The sequence below is a fragment of the Heloderma suspectum genome, chromosome 2 (genome assembly GCF_057233095.1).
Source record: "Heloderma suspectum isolate Gila_16-S chromosome 2, 16-S_ref, whole genome shotgun sequence".
Classification (NCBI taxonomy): domain Eukaryota; kingdom Metazoa; phylum Chordata; class Lepidosauria; order Squamata; family Helodermatidae; genus Heloderma; species Heloderma suspectum.
Window position 1 is genome coordinate 192,250,535 of NC_139459.1, and position 20,984 is coordinate 192,271,518.

General features: G+C 46.7%; 1 protein-coding gene across 1 annotated transcript in view; it reads left to right on the forward strand.

Annotated features, from left to right (window-relative positions):
- Positions 1-20,984, forward strand: part of ESYT1 (extended synaptotagmin 1) — a 63,873-nt gene that overhangs the window by 39,874 nt on the left and 3,015 nt on the right. The window contains exons 14-30 of the mRNA XM_084837012.1: positions 1,490-1,561; positions 2,320-2,406; positions 2,491-2,640; positions 5,074-5,226; positions 7,013-7,189; positions 8,358-8,440; positions 9,420-9,468; positions 9,565-9,654; positions 10,539-10,634; positions 11,725-11,796; positions 13,961-14,047; positions 14,618-14,761; positions 14,838-15,001; positions 16,348-16,446; positions 17,905-18,036; positions 19,026-19,128; positions 19,248-19,297. Of these exons, the coding sequence (XP_084693138.1) occupies positions 1,490-1,561; positions 2,320-2,406; positions 2,491-2,640; positions 5,074-5,226; positions 7,013-7,189; positions 8,358-8,440; positions 9,420-9,468; positions 9,565-9,654; positions 10,539-10,634; positions 11,725-11,796; positions 13,961-14,047; positions 14,618-14,761; positions 14,838-15,001; positions 16,348-16,446; positions 17,905-18,036; positions 19,026-19,128; positions 19,248-19,297 (1,808 nt within the window). The remainder of the gene's footprint in view (positions 1-1,489; positions 1,562-2,319; positions 2,407-2,490; positions 2,641-5,073; positions 5,227-7,012; positions 7,190-8,357; positions 8,441-9,419; positions 9,469-9,564; positions 9,655-10,538; positions 10,635-11,724; positions 11,797-13,960; positions 14,048-14,617; positions 14,762-14,837; positions 15,002-16,347; positions 16,447-17,904; positions 18,037-19,025; positions 19,129-19,247; positions 19,298-20,984) is intronic.

Genomic DNA, 20,984 nt, shown 5'->3' on the forward strand with positions numbered 1-20,984 from the left:
GATTTGTGCACAGGAAATCCATGTTGGTCCTTCATCTCCTCTCCTTCGAAGATGGGAATGGTTGATCAGCCATTTTGTGGTTGGGGGGAGGCTCATTTTCAGTGCACACCTGCACAGCTGGGAATAAGCACACATTTTTTATTTTAAAACCTGCATTCTTGCACATGCAGGTGCACATGTAAAAAAAAGGCAACATGACCACCAGTGTCTCCTGCAGTCACAGTGCTATGCTGTGGCTTGTGGCAGCTGCTCACATTATAAACACAAATGATAAAGCAGACATGAACTTTCAAACTCCTCCTACTTCTCCCATGGTTACAACACAGCGCACTCGTGTGTGACATTTGTTCATGTTATAAACACGGCGGATACGGCACTGGATTCATTAATGTGTGACCACAGAGCAGCAGTTGTGTGTGGAAAAAGATACCGACACAGAAGTTCCTCAGAAACGAAAGGGGGTACGGTGTAGACTCTGCCACAGCCCCAAGTCTCGAACTGCTCAATGGCCCTACTTCCCTGCTTTTAGAAGCTGTTCAGGTTTGGGGGAAGAGAATTACACACAGATGTGAGAGGGCCACCAAGCACGTACTTCTCCATTTATTGATTGATTGATTTAATATCCCTTCCTGCCAAAAAATGGCACTCAAGGCGGCTAACAATAAAATCCAGATGAAAAGTAAAATATTAATGAAAACGTAGCATAAAAACAAATAAATTAAAAACACAATCAAAATAAATAAACAACATCAACTAATTAACCCCCCCTTCACATCAGCCTCCTGAATGGAAATGTATTTGCCCTTGCTGTCCAAATTTGTACATAGAAGGTACTTTCTAGGAGGCGGTTATTATTTATATAGTACTGGCAATGTCCATGGCACTTTACAAAATAACAGCTGTGGGGATCAAAGTGGTAACAGCTGGGAGGCTGAAATGGCACCTCAGCTGCTTTCTGCTGTAGAAGCTGAGAGACAGGCCATGCTCACATGTCACACTAAGCACTGTGAAGGTGAACGAGCACTATGCCTGTTCATGTCAGCTCATGTAGGAGGGTAGAGACGGTGTTAGTAGCCCTTTAGCCTTTGCTTAATTCAACCAGGGAATTAGAGGTTCCGTTGAGTCCTTTCATAGCCCAAGAGGACAACGTTCGTTGTCTCTCTTTCTCTCTCTTAGATACATTGTTGGTAAGCACATTTGGAATTTTGAGAGAGTGTCATGGCTCACAAAACCCTCATTTCCCAGAACTCAAGCTGGTGAAACTAAAAGAAAAGTAACTTGCCCAAGAACCTATGTATAAACCAGAGGTGGGATCCGAGCTCTAGAACACAAAACCACTCTTTTGAATCCAAATAAAGATGGTGCTGCCAAGAGAGGCGCCCATGGGCATCACGTTGGAAACCCCAGCACTGGGCGAAACCTATTCAGGGTTATAGTGTTCCTGCATAAGCACTCTGTGAATTATTTCTCTCTCCTCCCTCTTTAACAGCTGAAGAAATCCAGTAAGGAGCCTAACCCTATGGTACAGCTCTCCATCCAAGATGTCACCCGGGAGAGCAGGGTAAGAGCTTGATTTAATTCATTCTTGCCTGTTAGTAGTTGCCCACCAGATACCTCTGCTGGTAACCATGTGGGGTGGGTGGGGTGTATATAATAGTCAGAACTGGGTTAGCAATGCGAAGGTGCTTGGTAGGTTTCGTCTTGCTTTCCTTCAATATGGTAACATCCAATATCAATAGTTCTTGCTGAATGGAGACCTGTATCACAGGCAGGATGGAGGGGGGGTGGCGGTAGTGGTTCTGGCTGTTATCTCCACTCCTCCTGATGGCAAGAATTTGAGAATGGCTTGCTGGAGCAGTTCTCAGCCAGATGTAGGTCTGCACTTGACAGATGGGTGTCTGGCTGCTCCCTCCCCTCCATTTTTACGTAGCAGCTTCGGGAAGTCTGGTGCTTGGATGATGGATGTCCCACAGAAGGAGGTGCTGTTTCTGACCCTCCATGTAGAGAGCGCTATTTCATTCATTCATTCATTCATTCATTCATTCATTCCATTTATATCCCGCCTTTTCCTCAAGGAATCCAAGGCAGCGTACATAATCCTCTTCTCCATTTTATCCTCACAACAACAACCCTGTGAGGTAGGTTGGGCTGAGAGTCTGTGACTGGCCCAGAGTCACCCAGTGAGCTTCCATGGCCGAGTGAGGACTAGAACCCGGATCTCCTGACTCCCAGTCCAACACTGTAGCCCCTACACCACTCTGGCTCTCAGAGTCATCACTACTGCTCCATAGTCATTCCTTTCTTTTGTTTCCCTGCCAGGTTGTTTATAATACTGTCTCCCCAGTCTGGGATGATGCCTTCCGTTTCTTCCTGCAAGACCCAACCACTGAGGACATTGACATACAGGTAGGCTTTTCTGCCTCATCCAAAGGCTTTCTGTCTTGCTGCCCACACAGGCAGTAACAAAAATTCCTCTTTGAATGCCTGCAGGTCAAAGACGACAACCGTCAGACCAACTTGGGCTCCCTCACAATCCGGCTGTCCCGCATTTTGAGTGCTGACAATCTGACACTGGATCAGTGGTTCCAGTTGGAGAACTCTGGACCCAACAGCCGCGTCTGCATGAAACTCGTTATGCGGGTATAAGGCTTGCGGGGTTGGGACTTTGTGTGTTTAAGGACTTGACGTGCCTCTGATGACAATGACATTAATTATCCTCTCCCCCTTCCACCCCAGTTCAATAATTAGTGCTCAGTGGCTTTTATTTTTTTAAAAATGCAATAAAACAAGATTTTCTATTCATTTTTCAAGCCCACTTAAAAACTCCTTTTTCACGAAAGAGGAGGGAAAAGATACACAAAGGCTTGCCATTTTTCTACAGGCTTGCTATTTTGCATGGGGGTAGAGGCAAGGTTGCTTTCTCTCCCCACCCCCACTATTTTGCCAACAGGTTGTCCCTGTTCTGCTTCCCTTCCGCACCACAAAAAAATCTTCGTTAGGGTTAGAAAGAAAGGCGGCACAGAGAAATCTTCCCCTTCTTGTGCCCTCCTCACCTTTGTCTCCTTCCCTTCTCCCTGTGGTGGGAACTCTCCTCAGGAACATGAGAGGCAGGAAGAGAGAGGAGGTTTAAAAAAAAAAAAAAAAGGAACCTCCTTTTATGCTAACAGAAATATAGTTTGAGATGACTTGAAATGGGGCATTAGACGCTGAAAAGCAATGGGGTAGACAAAAACAAGTATTTCATTCTAGCAATGGGGTAGACAAAAACATATTTCATTCCAAAAGGATTTACTGTTCCAATGAGTTTTGGACTACTTATCAGTCCTTCTTCAGGGGAATTCTGTGTAACTGAGTTCGATACTGCTTGTTCTTCAATCTCCAACCCTAGCACAGGAGGCTGGAGATTGAAGAACCAGTACTGTTGAATTGGGTTACACAGAATTCCCCTAAAGAAGGACTGATATGTGGTCTGAAACGCAGTGGAAGAGTAAACCTCTTTGTAATAAAATGTACTGATTATTTATTAACAGTATTTATATAGTGCCTCTCACTTGAAACAAATCCCAAAGTGGTTTACAGAGGAATAAAAACAAACAGAAAATACTTTGCTTGTCTACCCCATCACTTTTTGGTAACCTATATGGGGTCCAATCCATTTTGTTGGATCTTGTTTTCTGTTGCTGCATTAAACCCTAGCAGAGTCTCAAGGCCAGGTTCCATGACATGGGAGAGATCCATGACTGAATCTCCTGGTAGCTTTTCCTTTTTGTAAAAGCACCTGTTCCGGGAGGGCTGTTGTCCTAATCCTTCCCTCTATCCAGAGCAAATCACCCCACTCAGTGCTGTTATTAGCCACAGAGGGGAATACAGGAAGGTTAGCCCGCAGCTAACAGCTTGGGCGGGGATGCAAGTCAGGAAAAGGGTTAACCCTGTCCTGGTGTCACAGACCCACTCTAAGTTCCTCCCCACCCCAGCAGTTGCTTTTAGAAAAAGACATTGGGAGATCAAATCATGAATCTCCCGCATCATATAGTTAGGGACCTTTTCTCATGCCCAGCATAAAGATGTTTCTTTATGTTTGTTTCCTTCTGGTTAAGACTGGGCATGCAAAAGCACAGGACTATATAGCGTATCTCTCCTGCCATTGTATGTAGCTTTTGGTCTTTTGTGTCAGACACCTGGGTTTAAGGCTGGGCTGGCTATACAAGGAACTTGAGTGTACCTCTAGGAGAAGATACTGCCCTGGGATCCCTTTCAGGGTTGCAGAAGATACTGGGGTGCAACTTTCAGTTTTTCTGCACCCACTGAGGGTCTGAGAGTTGTGCCCCAACATCCTTCCTGACATTGTGTGCCGGTCCAGCTCCATCAGTGACAAGTCCCATCAAAGTCCTTGTCAAAGAGCAGGCAGCAAGGAAGGCCCTTGGAGTTTCCTGAGGGTTATCAGGATTCAGGGAATTCCTGCAGTCACGCATCTACAGCAGGGGTGAGGAACTTGGGGCCTTCCAGATGTTGTTGGACTGCCACGCCCACCATGCCTCACCATTGGCTGTGCTGATGAGAGTTGCAGCCCAGCAAAATCTGGAGGGCCATAAGTTGCCCATCCTTGATCTACAGTGATCTGGTGGGTCCAGAGCAGGAACCGGTGAAGAAACAGAGTTGTTAACACAGGTCTGGAAACCAGGGCTTAAACCGGGCCTGTTATACCAAGTTCAGCTGGTGTCAAAGATCAGGCAGCAAGGAAGACCCATGGAGTTTCCTGAGGGGCTCGTGATTCAGAAAAGAGGCCAGGTTAGCCAGCACGAGCTGGGCAACCCATGGCAGGAGATCCTGGGATGTGCCTTTTGGATCAGCAGCGATGCAGCTGCTAGTCTGAGGCCAGCTGTGCTAGCTTCATGTGCCACCTCTGCTATGTGGCCGAGTTGGCAGCCAGGGCTCCCTTGGCTAATGCGAGGAAGGTGTTACAGCCCTGCAGTTGTGTTCAGTCAGCTTCCCTTTACAGGCCAATGCTCTCTAAGCTACTCTTTGATTTGGCTTCCTAACCCGACCCTCCATTGCATGTTACTATTCCTGTAGATCTTGTATCTGGATGCCCCTGAAGTTTGCATCAACCCCCGGCCGTGCCCCCCAGGACATCTGAATGTCACCGAGAGCACCTATATTGGCAGCAGCGTTGACAGGCCCCCGCGGCCCACCAAGGCCAGCCCAGATGCTGCGTTTGGCACGGAGGTAAGGTCAGCCCCCTTTGATGTTGTGCCCGTGTAGCAGCCATGCAAGACCAGTTGGAGCATTCTTGGTTACACTGTAGCATCGAGATAAGGGGGGCCCTTCTAAACTACCAGTTCAGATTCAAGTGCAGACCTGACTTTGTTTTTATTCTTGGTTTATGGATTGTAAAGTTACAAACGCACGACTGTGATTAAGCTGGAATCAATACCAAAGGGCCGAACAATTCGCAACTTGTCAAAACAACATTACACATCGTGCTCAGAAACACAACAGGGTTGGAATCTCTAATTCACAGTCTTCCAGGTTTTACCCCCAAAGCTGATAGACATTGGATCCAATTTCCAATTACGCTATTTCCAATTACAGCCATTTCCAATTACACTATTTATATAGTGGGCCCAATGCCACTTCTTAACTGACCCCAAAATAACCTTCTCCCAGCTGCCATGAAAACATAAATAATTTTGCTGTTGCGAAAAATAAAAACATAAGCTTCCTGCAGGCATCTGGCTGGCACCCTGGATCAGACCAAAGGTCCATGTAGCCCACTGTCCTGTTTCTGACAGGGGCATGAAGACAATAGTGGTGTCTCTCTCTCTCTCTCTCTCTCTCTCTCTCTCTCTCTCACACACACACACACACACACACACACACAGAGTCACACACATACACACACATTGGGTCTTTTTCCTGGCCTAATTCAGGGTGCTGGTGCAGGGATACAGAACCTCAGGCCCAGATACCCATTCCAGCCCAACTGAGGTCCCAGGTGGCCCCACCCCATTTCCCCCAACCACCGATTGTTTGGTGGTTCCCCAGCATTTGTGCAGTCCTCCGTCCTCCCTCCCACCATTCTAAAGGGTTGAAATGCCTCTCCTAAGGCTTAGTGACTGGCAGGAATTGCTTTAAGCTAACATATCCTGGTATTTTTGTTGCATTTTGCTTTGGGTCCTGCCCACCACTGGAATGCAGACTGCAGGAGCTTCTCCAAAATAGAATTCAGCCTTTGGGCTGAAACAGGTTCGACACCCCTGTGCTAGTGCTTACCTTTAAAGGCCTTTATCGTTTGCAACCAGGGAACCTTAAGGACAACCTGATTCCATACAAGCCTGCCTGTGTGCTGAGGTGGCTCTTCTTTGGCTACCGTTGCCCTCATAGTTACAGTGGGTGGCAACCAGAGACGGGGCCTTCTCGGTAGTGTCCCACTTGCCGCGTGCTCTCCCTGCACCTACTTTGTCATCATTTCAGCACCAAAGACTTTTTATTTTCCCAAGCATTTCAGGTGGAAGTTTTTATCTTTGATTACGGTCTGTTGTTTTACTGTCTTCTATTGCTGCTTCAGTTTTTATAAGTTGTATTTACTTACGTTTTATTACTGCAGTACTGACATCCTTATTATTATGTTAGCTGCCGTAGGAAATTTTTTTGAAAGGCAGGAGACAGATCTTAAGAACTAAATAAAATACTTTGAACACTTTTAAGAAATGTCAGAAATCCTGTTCATGGATCCCTTACATCGGGTCTAGTGTGGTCCTTTTGGGTTTTAACCAAATTCTGATTGATTGCAGCAAAATTAAATGTATTACAGAAGCCATGCCCCCTAAGTGCTACCTCCATTGATTTCCCTCCCCACTCCTGTGCTGGAGAATGTTGTGTTGCTCTGGTTAAAGACCCAGGATGGTTTGGGGACCCCAGAGAAACTAGGTGGAGACCCATTGTTGTCTAGGATGAGGATTGTCGATACGTCAGATGCACTAAACCTCCTCTTGCCTAACTCCTCCCTCAGAGTGTAATTCGCATTCATCTGCTGGAAGCTGAGAATCTCATTGCCAAAGATAACTTCATGGGTGGGATGATCAAGGGCAAGTCGGACCCTTACGTCAAAGTGCGCTTAGGGGGTCAGAAGTTCCGCAGTCGCGTCATCAAGGAGGATCTCAACCCCCGCTGGAGCGAGATCTATGAGGTGAGGGTGCCAGCACTCCACCCCGTATTACACTGAGCTCCATTGGACTTCCCAGCCTTGACTGCTAGTGACCCTCAGCCTAACCTACCTCGCAAGGTGGTTGTGAGGATAAAATGGAGCGGAGGAGCATGTAAAAGCCACCTTGGGTTCCTTGCAAGGAGAAAAAAGGTGGGATATAAATGGAATGAATGAATGAATGTGCTTGCAGTGTAGATGGGTGCTGGGCCAAGTCCACAGCAGAGCATTGTGCATCTCAGTATCTCTACAACGGTACAGACTGTGGGAAACCTAAATATGGTCTGTTCAAGAGTTTGCCTTGTTTCTGTACAGAATATGTGCTTAATGCCAGGTAGTTCCAAAGTATTTCACTTCTCGCTACCAGTTGCATATACACAGTTCTATGCATATAGAAGTTTGCAAATCACCGGGAGACACACTCACAGATCAGACGGAGCGTTTGGGACATGTTTTCCTAAAAGGCCCCAGAACGGGAAGCTATAGAGCCTAACTGCAGCTCAGTAGAAAGAAGGCCCCCACTAACTCCCAATATGGACCAAATAAACAATTTAACTCTCACACACGAAATGAAAGGTAGATGTCACTTAAGAAATCCCTTCAATTAGCAGGGCAGAATGGGTAATGGATCAATAAAGCATTCCTTTTTCTCTCAGTCAACACCCGCCCTCTTCAACTTATGAACCTAATTGCATGAACTTGACCCCTCAGTAAAGACATAAAAACAATAGTTTAAAATATCTGCTGCCCAATAATAGGGAGGGGTTATCTTTTTAATCTATTGAAAGGTTTTTAACTAGTTAATCTAATCTAGCCTTCCCATGGCTGGCGTAATGAGAGTTGTAGTCGAACACACCTGGAAGGCACCAGGTTAGGGAAGGCTGATCTGATCTAATTCATTAATTAGATAAATATGAAGCCCTGCCTATGCCCTTTCTCTGCTCAAAGTGGTGAGGACAGAATCCAGGAGACAAGGTTCCCCACCTCTCCTTCCCCATTGCTGGCTGAATACACCAGGTCAAGTTCCAGAGCTGAGATCAAACCAAGCCTTGGCTTTTACTCGCAATCCACTAAAGCCCATCCCTAGGTCTGTGCTACTGGGCTGTGTCACTCTGTACAATAACCCACTTTTTTTTTTTTTTACATCCTCCAGGTTATTGTGAATAACATCCCAGGACAGGAGGTGGAGTTTGACTTATATGACAAAGATGTTGACAAGGATGACTTCCTGGGAAGGTAAGTTCGGCATGTGTTCATCTTCTACCACTGCACTCTTGAGGACCAGGGCCTCTGAATCTGAGCTGCCCTTTGTTCTAGCCTCCATTACCTACGGAGAGCTTGGTTGTGGCTTCATAGCATCATAGGACTGGATGTATAGAATCATAAAACTGGATAGAACCAAAATACCACCAGATCCAGCCTTGTGCTGCAAGGCTAAACCCATAAAATCCATTCTACAGTGTGCCACAGGCAAAGAGAGCAGGTGCCTCCAGGCCTAAGGAAGTGAGCCAAGCTTCACGCTGCCTGGGTAGTCAAATGACTCCAGGTTCATGAGACAGTCTAGACTGGAGGAAAACTCCACTGTGACTCCAAATGTATGGTATCTGGAGGGTTGAAGGCCACTATCTGTGTACTGGACCGTTGCCCTTCGTGGCTGATTAAATTGACGTACACAACCGTTTTAGCAGATAAGGCATTATATAAATGTTAATAAATAATAATAATAATAAATTAATAATAATAAAACAAATGAATACCTTTAGCCATTAGTAGGAACCTTAACCTTGTGCAAAACCCACCCAGGATCTCCCCGAATAAAATGTTATTGGGCTACAAATTTACACCGCCATTCTCCTGTCATTGTTAGTAGTTCCTGGTACCTCTGAAGGACTTGTGAACTACCTTATGGTGGTGGGGAAGGGCTAAGATTTGGCGCTGTGGTGTAGTGTCTCCTCCAGGACAATCATAAGAACATAAGAAGAGCTGTGCTGGATCAGGCCAAGGGTCAATCTAGTCCAGCATTCTGTTCACACAGTGGCCAACCAGCTGCCCATGGGAAACCACAAGCAGGACATGAGTAAAACAGCACCCTCCTGCCCATGTTCCCCACCCAGTTAATTGTTTTTGTGGCAGGGCATGTGGTAGAAAGGAAGGCATTGGCTTAATGGAGTGTCCTTTCTCCCACACCTCTTTCCCTCAAACCCCCACCACTCAGGTGCAAGATCCCTCTGAGACGGGTGCTAAGCAACAGGTTTGTTGATGAGGTAAGATGAATCTGCTAGCGGCTCTGGAGAGGGTAGGGAGAAGATACCGATTTGCAACTATGCTGGTCTTACTCCCCCCCCTTCTTCCTGTTTCAGTGGCTCCCCCTAGAGGATGTGAAATCAGGACGGCTCCATGTGAAGCTGGAGTGTCTGCCCCCCACGCTCAGTGCTGCTGAGCTGGAGCAGGTAATGGGGGTCATCGGGAGAGCTGCCCTCTGGGGTTGGTTGAGGGGAGGAGGTTGTTAATTTATGAAGTGGGCAAAATACCTAGATCAGGAGTAGGCAATTTGTGGCCCTCCTGCAATTCCCATCAGCCCTCACCAGCATAGGCAATGGTGAGGGATGATGTGGGTCAAAATATCTGGAGGGCAACAAGTTGCCCACCCCTGTTTTAGATGCTGCGTGAATGTTGAAAACAACACAAGCCTTCCCGACAATCTCGGGTTGGGCCATTCCTAAAATTTCATGCCATGAGGGTGGGTTTATATTTTCTCCTCTCTGTTTTTGTGATATCTTTTTAAAGTCATGGAGGAAACCGGAAACAAAACCACGTTGTCTCCTAACTCCTGTGTCACAGAGGCATAAATGAAACTACTTTTTCAGTCAGGTCAAAGAGAGATCTGGAGCTCAGACCATTGGGAGCTGTAGGTCCAGACTGGGGGATGTTGGAGCTGGGGGAGGGAACATAGGACACCCATAGTCCGTGGGCTTCCAAAAGAGCGCATGTGTCCGGTCAGACGAACAAGGCCAAGAGGAATCCTCACCCTGGTTGCTGTTGCTGCGATGGTGGGTGGATTTGAACAGCCGCTTCGTGACCAATTCATGTGATCATCGCCTGGAATCCTCCCACTGGTGGCCGCCTCTTTTTGGAGATGAAAGGCCACCTTGTGATGAGTCATCATATGATGAATGCAGATTACCAAACTATTATGGGATAATCATGGTTTTGAAAGTAACGTTTTGAATAAATAAGTCCATCCAGTGTCTTTCTCCCAAGCGTTCTCTGATGGTGGGCAGACTATGTTGCACTGTGTCTAAACACAGTCCTAACTGTTTGCTCCTTTACACAGATACTGATGGTGAACAGCTTGATCCAGACACCAAAGAGTGAGGAACTGTCATCTGCCCTGCTGTCTGTCTTCCTTGACAGGGCAGCTGACCTGCCGGTGAGTGGTGATCCAAATCCCCGCTCCCTGCCATATCATGCTGTTCAGGGCCAGCCCAAGACATTTTCTGTTTGAGGCAAAGAACAAGATGGTACCCCCTCCCATTCCACGCACAAAAGCTGACTGGACTGGCAGATGAATTTGTCTCTAACACTGATGATGGGGACAGCATCTTCCACTGCACCTGAAAGCAGCAGGCCAAGTTAGGGGGTGACGGGCAGGTTGCATGGCATGCAGGTCTCTCCTCCAACAACTTGCTGCCACCTTGCAGCATCTGCTGCCTGAGGCAACTGCTTCACTCTGCCTAATGGTAGGGCCAGCCCTGATAATGTTCCTCTTTCAGAGGCTATTGGAGATAGATAAACCATTGCCAGGAACATGAGGCTGCTGATTGCTCCTTGGGCAGGCTAAAGAACTCTCTCCTCAATCAGGGACTAGGAGGGACCTAGGGAGGTTCTACACTAGAGCCCCTTTCATGTGTGAGGCACTGCCATACCGGTATTTTTTCAGAGTGCAATCGTTGCCCGGGGGGGGCACACACTGATGAATACAACACAGTATCCACCATGTTTATAACACTATCAAATGCCACACACTAATGCATAGTGGGATAAGGAGGAGGAGTTTGAAAGGTCACACATGTTCTTTCATTTGGGTTGTAGCATGAGTGCATGACACAAGCTTCACTATAGCTCTTATGGGGGAAATGGGAGGGTATGCCCCTGTTTCAGTTTCCTTTTTCTGTTTTTCTTTTCATGTCCACTGACTGCATGTGTACCTTTGACAGTGCACAGCAATGAAGGTTTAAAAATCGTATGGTAGTTCACAGCTGTGCTGCTCCGTACATATGCATTCTGGATTGCATGGAGAGCCCCCATGGATAGAGGGAGTTCTCCTCTTCAGACAGTCACCTCCCCCCCATGCATACAGGGCAATGATGGAGGGGGAAGGGACTGGAGGGATTCCCCTCCTTGTGTATTTAAACAACATGTTTCCAGGAACACCTGAATAGGGTTTATTTAACAGTGCTTCTTGTTGATATCTACAAAACCAGACTCAGCTGTTCTCTCTCTCTTGCTCACTTCACCAGCTGCGGAAGGGTTCAAAACCTCCAAGTCCTTACATCAGTCTCTCTGTCCACGGTGTCTCCTATAAAACCAAGGTAATGGTATGTGAGGAAAAACATATTTCTTGAGGGAAAGGATCAAGTTGCAACAGGTGATGAATCCTTATTTTGGATCAGGATGTGGGGTGGGTGGGAGGACAAGGCAGTCTAAGGTAACTGGCTAAGAAGTGGAACAATAAAAAGAACAACCAACAAGATGTGTAGATTGTAGCATAGCAAGGGGGGCACATGAAAACACACACACTTATTTAAGGGGTGAGGACTTTTTTGCCACTCTGTGGCTGGAAAATAGATTTTCTTTCCAAATTAAGCCCCAAAATGTTTGTTATTTATATGTTGATCCTCATGTTTTATTTACCAGAAAGGCACTCAACACATCAGGGCTGTTCTGAAATTAGCAACATAGAAATTAAGAATTAAGATTAAGTGTATTTCAGGTTATTTGAAAATGCTGTAATGGGATACTATTTATTTGTATTTATTTATTAAATATATATCCCACCTTCCCAGCAAAAATGGTGCTCAACGCTTTTATGTTTGTTCTGTTAATTTTTGTAAATGGTTTTATACATGGAAATTAACCTCCACAATACAAGTATTAAAAAGAAATGTATTATCCACACTGCGTTATACATTTAATTGATAACTCCACCTATGAGAGATAGTGTATGTGAAATGCACAACATTTGAGCAGTCATTGAGAGGCACTCTGCACATTTTGTTCCGACAAATCCTCCCTCCAGGATCAAGCTCAGGGAGAAATGGTTCAGCATTTCTGCAGCAGAAACTGACTGTGCACAGTGGGGATTGGCTGGTGCCTGTGATACCACAAACCCTCCTTCTTGGAGAAGTTTTCAACTTGATTTTTTTTAAGGTAGTGCTTCTCAAACTGTGGGTCATGACACAAAAGTGGATCCTGATGTGTTCTTAGCTTGCTTACACAATGAGGGCCCTTTTTCCCCTTCATTTATTTTACTGGGCCAACAGCACACCATTACTGTTGTGTGGCCCCTTTAAATACATACTACACATGCGTGCGCACGCATGCATGCACACCTATATTAGTGTTAAAATAAAAAATATAAATGTGTTCAGAGTTAACTACTGATCTGATATTGTTGCATTTTCTCTTGTAGACAAGGAAAGTAGGGATGCTTCCAGACAAAGTTTTTATTGTGCAATTGCATTGCCTCATTCACATAATTTTTCTGGGGGTCCTGACAACATTGTCTTCCATTTGTAGCCTTTCTGTTTTTTCCCATCGCTTCCTCCAGAAAAAAAATCAGTTAAAGAAGAAAAGGCAGAATAGCTGCTCAATGCCTTCTGACTGTTAGTAATAGGAACCCTCCATCTGGAAGCACCCTAGGGCTCAAAAAGGGGAATTAGTTTACAAGTGGGTCCCAAAAGGCTGAGTAGGCTTACAGGTGGGTCCTGCTTCAGAAAGTCAGAGAAGCACCAAAATGAGGTGATGAATAAGCATTTAATTGAATAAATGCTCATGTGGCCCATTTAAAAAATCAAGACAGCCCCCCTGAAGCATGTGAGGAGGTGCAAGACAGATGACTGAATCAGTACTCAAATTGCTAGTAAGGACATCTGTCAAATGCATTGCAAAGGCGGGAGTAAGCTGAGCTTATCCCATGGGGGAGAGGATTGCAGTAACTCCTGTTTCTGAGGTACATTTGTATGTAGCCATAGCCAGTAATTGAGTGCCAAGGTAGATTTATTGGGTAGTATCCCATGTTAGTCCTACTTAGAATAGACCTATTGAAACAAGTGGAACTTAAATTAACTGGATACAACCCATTGTAAGAAATGTTTGGACACCCAGTGCTTTCAGAGCTGTAGATAGATGTTCATCAGGGACAATAATGAAAATGAAGGTTGACATAAATAGATCAACCCACAGGTAGAGTGTAAATTATTATATCGATGAGAAGAATAGCTTCATTAATCCATTGTCCTTATAACTCAAACCCAAGACAGACAGATCTAGAGTAGGTTTGAAGCCACTCTTGGTTCTCCCACATTTAGTGGGACTGAGTTGTTCTTCCTTTTGTTTGAATGCAACTGTCTGCACAGATTTCTTAAGATGCCCTATAGAAAACATTACATAAACCTCTTAACTGTGGCATTTTCTTTTTTTCTGGGTTTTCCAAATGTTGAAGGATTTTGTCATGGCCTCTGTCTCTGCTTTCAGGTCTCCGCTCAAACTGCAGAACCAGTGTGGGATGAAGCATTCTCCTTCCTTATCAAGCGGCCCCATGCAGAATCCTTGGAGTTACAGGTAGAACTCGCACACGCGTGCGCGCACACCCAAGCCAATCTCTCACTGTTCCTTTCCCACCATCTCTTCTGAGCCATGCCTTTTCCCAAGTCGACTGGGCTCACAATGCTTGCCCATATTGTGGAGGGCCTACTCCGTGTTAATCTGCAAACAGCAGAAGCCACAGTTGCTCTAGGTGATTGCGGCTCAGTAGGACTCTTTGCACTATAAAGGGACTGCCCCTTTGTAGTCTAAAACTGGACTGGCAACCTTTTTTTCTGTCAAGGTCCAAAAGTGAGTGGGTCACTCCTTTCTTTCTGCTTTCCCCTTTTCTCTCTCTCCCTCATTCCCATGCAACAGGCCACCAGGGAAGGAACAGATCGCTCTTGCCAGAGGTCTGAACTGATCACAAGCAGAGGGCTTTTGAAATTAGGCTGAGGGCCACATGAACGTAAGCCAAGGGCCACAGGTTGCCTACCCCGGCTTAAAAGCTGACAAAGCAAGAGAGATATTGTTCTTGGCCACGCTTCCTGTGACCCTACTCCCTTCTGCCCGCTTCCCCTGTGAAATGTTGATTTGGTATTCCCACAGGTGAAAGACGATGGGCACGTGCTGGGTGTGCTGTCACTCCCACTGTCACAGCTACTGGGGGAAGAGGGACTCGTGCTCGACCGCTGGTTCCAACTCAGCAACTCTGGTCCTGCCTCCCAGGTCCTGATGCGAGTGCAACTTGGGGTAAGTGGGGTTGTGGGGAGGAGCCACTCTGGGTTACAGTGTCACACGGTCTGACCACCTCGCCCCTGTCCTGCAGCTCCTGATCTCTCAGCACTCTGGGGTGGAGGCTTTTCACGGTGTGGCAGGTGACGAGAATGACGAGAGCTCCCAGAAGGGATCCGAGACGGAGCTGTATATCAGGGAGGATGGGGAGACTGGCTCCACCCAGGAGCTGCGCCAGCGCGTACCGCACGCCAGCAGGTAAGGAAGGTCCCCTTATGGAATGCAGAGCCCAGGCAGGCAGATTGATACTGAAATAGCTGACTGTTCCACACAATCTCGTTCGTGCACAGTAAATGCGTGCCCCTTAGTCCCTTCTTGCACCAGGCCAATGCCTCTTCCCTTAACGTGGTGCCTGTGTTGCAAGGACATCGCTTTTTCAGAGCATTCAAAGTCCAGTGTTTTGTATCTGAGGAAATGCTCTTCTTCCCTCAGATAGAGCAGCCATCATGTTTTCATTGTACTGTGGAAGGTGGTTGCACAAGTGTGTTGGCCGCCGAGTGTGCTGGTCACCTATTGCCTGTGCCATGAATGGTGCTGAGAGATATATGACTCCTCACTGTCACTAGAGCCATTTTGTATGTGTTAAACATTTATTTAATACTGACAGAGGATGCAGCAGTATGATTGACTGAGTGTCATTGAGCCCGTTTCCTGACAGTCCGTCTCTCCCCTCCTCTTCATCTGGACACTTGACTCCTGATCTCTATCCTCTCCGCTTGCCCTATTTCTCTTGATCTGCTCTGATCTCCTGGTGGCCTTGTGTTGGGGGGGCGGGGGGGGGCACTGGTAGTGGTTACAGCCTCTGTGGCTGCTACTGGCCTTGCTTCTCTGATGTCACAGAGGGCTTTCCCAGCCTACAGTAAGGGAACTTTTTAGAAGGGAGGGAGACTAGAATCTGACTTGTGAAGTCTAGGGTCAGGTGATGGAATTGAAGTCAGTACACTGTGGGCTTTTGAATAACATCTTGTTGATGCAGATCGGTTGAGTGGTCTTGGAGCTTTTTGCCAGAAAGGGACAGACAACGCTTGCTGTTTATGTACGTAATATATTTACTACTTCAAAAGATGAGCGCTCCTTTGCTGTATGTCTTGCAGCACAGTGCTCATCTGGGCTTTGGGAAAACCAGCAAGTTTACTCCCTTCCCCTGCAGCAATACGAGCTGCAGAAAAGCTCTCGATGGTCTTGCTTTCCAGCCCTCCCTCATTGCTGTTGTGTATAGGTAGCTACCACTACCTAACATACTTCTCATTGCTGATGCATTCCGCTGTCACAGCTATACACTACATTAACTCCCCGTTGCATCTGTGGGTTCAACATGGAAAACATGTACTCTTGCCTTTAATTCATGCAGATCTTAAAAACTTGCACCTTCCTTTCCATCTCCGTGTTACTCTAAATATTCCTAATTTCATCACATTTCCTTCCTCTAGCTGCACGTGCTACCAAAAAGTGTCTAAAAATATCCTACCCCTTCCTTGTCCCAACCCCACGTGCTGCTGTAACTTCTTAAGGCTCATCTCTGGTTATGTCTCCCGGTATTGCAGTAATTTGGAGCTGTCAGACTCACCCCTGGGCCAACTGCACCTCACTGTCTGGTACAACATGGATGCACGCAAACTTATTGCCATCATACATGCCTGCAGGTAATGGCCGTAGGATGGTGGAAGGTTTGTTTTGTTTGGGTTGGTGGAGGTTGGTGGCTCCGATGTCAGTGGGGCGGTGAATACACTCCGGGTTTCAGTCAGAACCAGTCTGAACTCTAAAGCCACCAACACTGTGCTGCTTCCAGTGCCTCCTGAACGCAGCACTGTTCCAGGAGGCATTCCGTAATTGACTGCAGCACTGTTCCAGGAGGCATTCCGTAATTGACCACTCACAGTTTTGATTGGTATTCTTTTTAAAAAAAAAAATAGCATAATTTTAATCTGGTGTTTTAATCTTTTCATCCTTTTACTCTTTTATCTCTTGTGTTCATTGCTTCAAAATCTATTCTAGACATGGAGCGGTATATAAATACTGTAAATAAAATAACTAAATAAATACATAAATAAAGGAGCTATATGACATTGGAGCCACCAGCCTCCACTGGTTCAAGGAGGAAGGATCTGAAGGGACAGCTTGGCATGAGCCTCAGGAAGGGGTGCTTACATTTTCTTGACTGGAGATAGAAAAGGGGGGGCAATTCTCAGCCACCTTGCTGGATTCTTTCCCCCCGTCTGCAAGAGGGTGTTTGCTTTAAGTGCTTGTCAGCATGTATCCTCTTTTTGGTTTCTACCACCGGGCTCTCTGTGGCAATAGAAAATACAGGAAGTCAGGTGTAGGGCCTCAGCCCCAGGGGCCAAATTCAGCCCAGCTGGGGGCCCCGCCCCACCCTCTGGGGCTCCCCACAAGGCCCCGCCCCTGCCCCCCCTTTCCCCCAACCCCCAGTCATTTGGTGCTTTCCCAGCTTTTTTGTGGTTCCCGCCCACCCCATTCTCAAAGGTTGAAAGGCCCCTCCCAAGCCTCAGTTGCTGGCAGGAAGAGCTTTAAAATGTGGTTGTATTTTGGATATTTCTGGTCTTTGAGGCTCTGCTACCTTTTGCCCTCAGCCCCCACCCACCACTGGGATGTGGCCCCCAAGAGCTTTTCCAAAATGGAATTCGGCCCTCGGGCTGAAAGAGGTTCCACACCCCTACAGTAAGTAAACCCTGCTGAGGGTTTATCCAGACATTTCCCTTGGCACTCATATTTTCAATAGTTCTGAACCCAAAATGGTGAAGCACAGCTGGAAGGGCCACAGGAATGCTCCTACATATGAGTGGTGCAGTGTGGAAGCAGTCAGATGCTAACAAAGTTTACTTTTAAATATATATATATATATATATATATATATATATATATATGATAAAAGAGTACATGTTAATAGGTGTGGAAGGAAGGGACTTGTTTCACTAGTGAGATACTGTCTTTTGAAGAACCTGATCAGCTTCTCTTGCCACGCATGATGTCCACAGTTTAACCTTCCTGTGCCAGTCTTGTCTTAGAATGCCTCCTTGCTGTTCACTTGGCAGCACTACATTTTGCCGCCCTCTCTAATAATCACCCCTTTGCTCCCATTCCAGGAACCTGAAGTCAAGCACCAAAGATAGTCCTGACCCCTATGTCTCTCTGATCCTCCTGCCTGACAAATCCCGTGTCACCAAGAGAAAGACTACGGTGCGGAAGAAGACTCTTAATCCTGAGTTCAATGAGAAGTAAGGGAGGCTGCAATTGCATGTAGGTGGGTGGGTGCCTGAAAATGCCACTATAGGGACCAGACCGGGGAGCGGGAGACTCCATGGAGCTAGAACTGCCACTGGTATAAAGTGAATAATCAGATCCAGCTTTTGTTTTCAAAATAAGGGCTGTCTTACTGTTCATGAAGAGAGCAATCCTGTGGCCCCTAGAAAGAATCTGGGGGGCCATAGGATAGTTCAGATTTCTGGATCCGAGGTTGGAGATGGTGCTCGGACCTAGAAATCCAAGCTCCCTCCGAATCCGCGCTGGCTTCCTCTCCAAGGTTGCAAAGTCAACCTCAGAGAGAAGGGGAAAGGGGCGTGCCGGTGGGAGGGGAGGGGACATCCTACTCCATATCCCCAAGCCCCCCCAGCTTCTTTCCCTCCCCCTCCCTGAAGCCTCAGCTAGATGGGTGAAAAAGCCTATCTAGCTAAATTGCAGAGCGGGAGGCATGGCAGAGGCAAGGACCGCCTCTGCCGCGACTCCCACTCGGCATTCCTGAGCCTTCCGAGTTCGGCAACTTATGAGTATCAAGGGCAGATCTGTTAGGATTGCACCCTAAAGTCTTCAAACACTGAAGGAGCTTAGCCATTACCACGGTCTACCCATGAGATTAGATCCTTTTATATTGGGTTAATTAATTCCAAGTTAGCTATTACTCCCTGTTTCCACACTTGGATTCACCAACACAGATTAGATTCTATGTTCCAACCATAAGCTTGAATTACTGCAGTGAGGGGAAATTCACACTTTTACCATGATGTCACTATCCTGGGTACAAAAAGATAAAGCAATATGGGCTCATATGTGTGGTAAATGACCCCTGAGATTTACCCTTTATTTATTTTGTAAAAAATTCTGAGTCACCTTTCATCCACAAGGGATCCCAAGGCACAATATATTTTTTTAAAAGCAGGCATATTCCAAAAGCAACAGTAATTAAGACAATACAATAAAATTGCAACAGGTTTGAATGGGATCTATCATTGGAAGAAGCCCAACGAAGGAAGCTGGAGGCCTACATCAAAAACAGCGTCTCTTTCATGTCCCGAGGGGAGCCGATTGGAAAGGTAGTGGGGGGTTGCTGCTGGTGCTGCTGCTGTGCGTTTAGCTTTGACAGCAAGTGGGCTCCTTGCTGGAGAGGAGCAAGCACATGACTGCCTGCCTCCTCTGTGTTTTTGCCTCCCAGGTGCACATTGACCTCTCGCAGAAGGACCTGACCCAAGGTGCGGCACAATGGTGAGTATAGGAGGAGCAGGTGTACAGGGAAAAAATGGCCAAGCCAGTTTCAGTTTTTCTTCCCCTTCGTGTATGTTGGAGAATCAGTGAACTGGCAGAGACGGTTTTGCTATCTGGGCTGGGGAGTCTTCTCATAGTGCATCCTGTTTTGCAAAGGCCCAGGAAGCAGGGCTGGACTTAATTTGGGGAAAGCTCATTACGCACAGCCTTGGTGAGCGAGGGCCCATCAAGGAAAGGGCAGTAACAGGGCCTCCTGCCCATACAGTCACAGCACATCTTGTAAGGTCCTATTGGGTAGAGTTGCATCCAGGAAGATCACAATAAGTAAAGGGTGCTCCAGACGTGGTTCTTATTGCACTGACACCCTGCCTCATTTACAGGATTTTACACGGGGTCCAGACATCGTTACCTGCCACACATAACCCTCCCATGTCCGTCCGTCCATCCCCCACAACTTCCTCTGTCTTTCTTTCTTATGGTGGAAAATCCGTTAAGGAAAAAAAAGACAGAATTGCTGCACAGCCTTCTGACAGGTAGCGCCAGGAGCCCTCCGTCTGGAAGCAACCAAAGGCACATCAGGGAATGGTAGCGTAGAGCACCCAGGTTCAGGTGAACGGAATCAGGCCCCCAGACAGCTGCCTGTGAGCTTAGACGGTCTGGAGCTTTTTCCCTCATTCAACGTAACAGGGAGTTGTTGCCTCAGCAGAGCGCTGTAGCTGCATGAAGCCTTATGGATGGCTGTTCAGGATTAGGCCTCCCCTCCTCGGGGGGAGTTGACTGTGTTCCTTAAAGGGCCCTGAACTGGTTTTGTATCCTTTTGCTTCTGTGAGGCTGAGAAGATGGAGGTGGTAATAGGCACATGTCCACTGGTAGAGAGGCATGGGCAAAGATACCAAAGGATCTCCCCTGGGGAAAGCAACTTGAACCCCGTCATCACTTGAGTCTTCCTTAGGGCACTGTGGGACACTGGATTCAGGGGCCATGACATAGTGGGGGGAAATCTTGATTCTAAATTGGGATTGTCTCATTCTTGAGACTTGGGTGTGAGAGCAGATCATTCTATATGCCAGTGGGGCTTCTAGATCACCCCTATTGAGCAAATCCTTGCTACATGGAATAGAGAACTGCAGGGGTTTTCTCTGACCCAGGAACAATGAAGTATTCTAGTCCTGGAACTGTAATATTCCTCTGTTTCCCTCATTCACCCACCCCTTCCCATCCACCCCACTCCACTGTGAATGCTCCCCGTTTGTAAAACTGTTTTTTGAACTCACAGTCCAGGCTGGATGTACATACTTATTCATTCATAAAATGTCTTGAGTTGCATTCTCTAGAGTACCCTCAAAGCATAAAAACAAAATACACACATAATAAGGTTTCGAAGCCACAATTATTAAAAAACACACACATTGATTCTGTGATTAGAACAAATTGATACTGATCGCATCACAATCCATGCGCCTGAATAATGGTAGCAACCTGCAGTGTCCTGATTCAGACTTCCTTCTAGCATTACAGAGCAAGCCAGGGGAGGTGAGAAGATGGTGGGAGCCATGTTGCACATGAGCACCTTGCAGTATTAGGCATGTTATTCTGGTGGGCCAGCCCCTCCCTGCCAAGCAGAACATGTTGGACAAGCAGGGCATCTGGAAGATGTTGGACAAGAGATGCCTTACCACACTGCCTC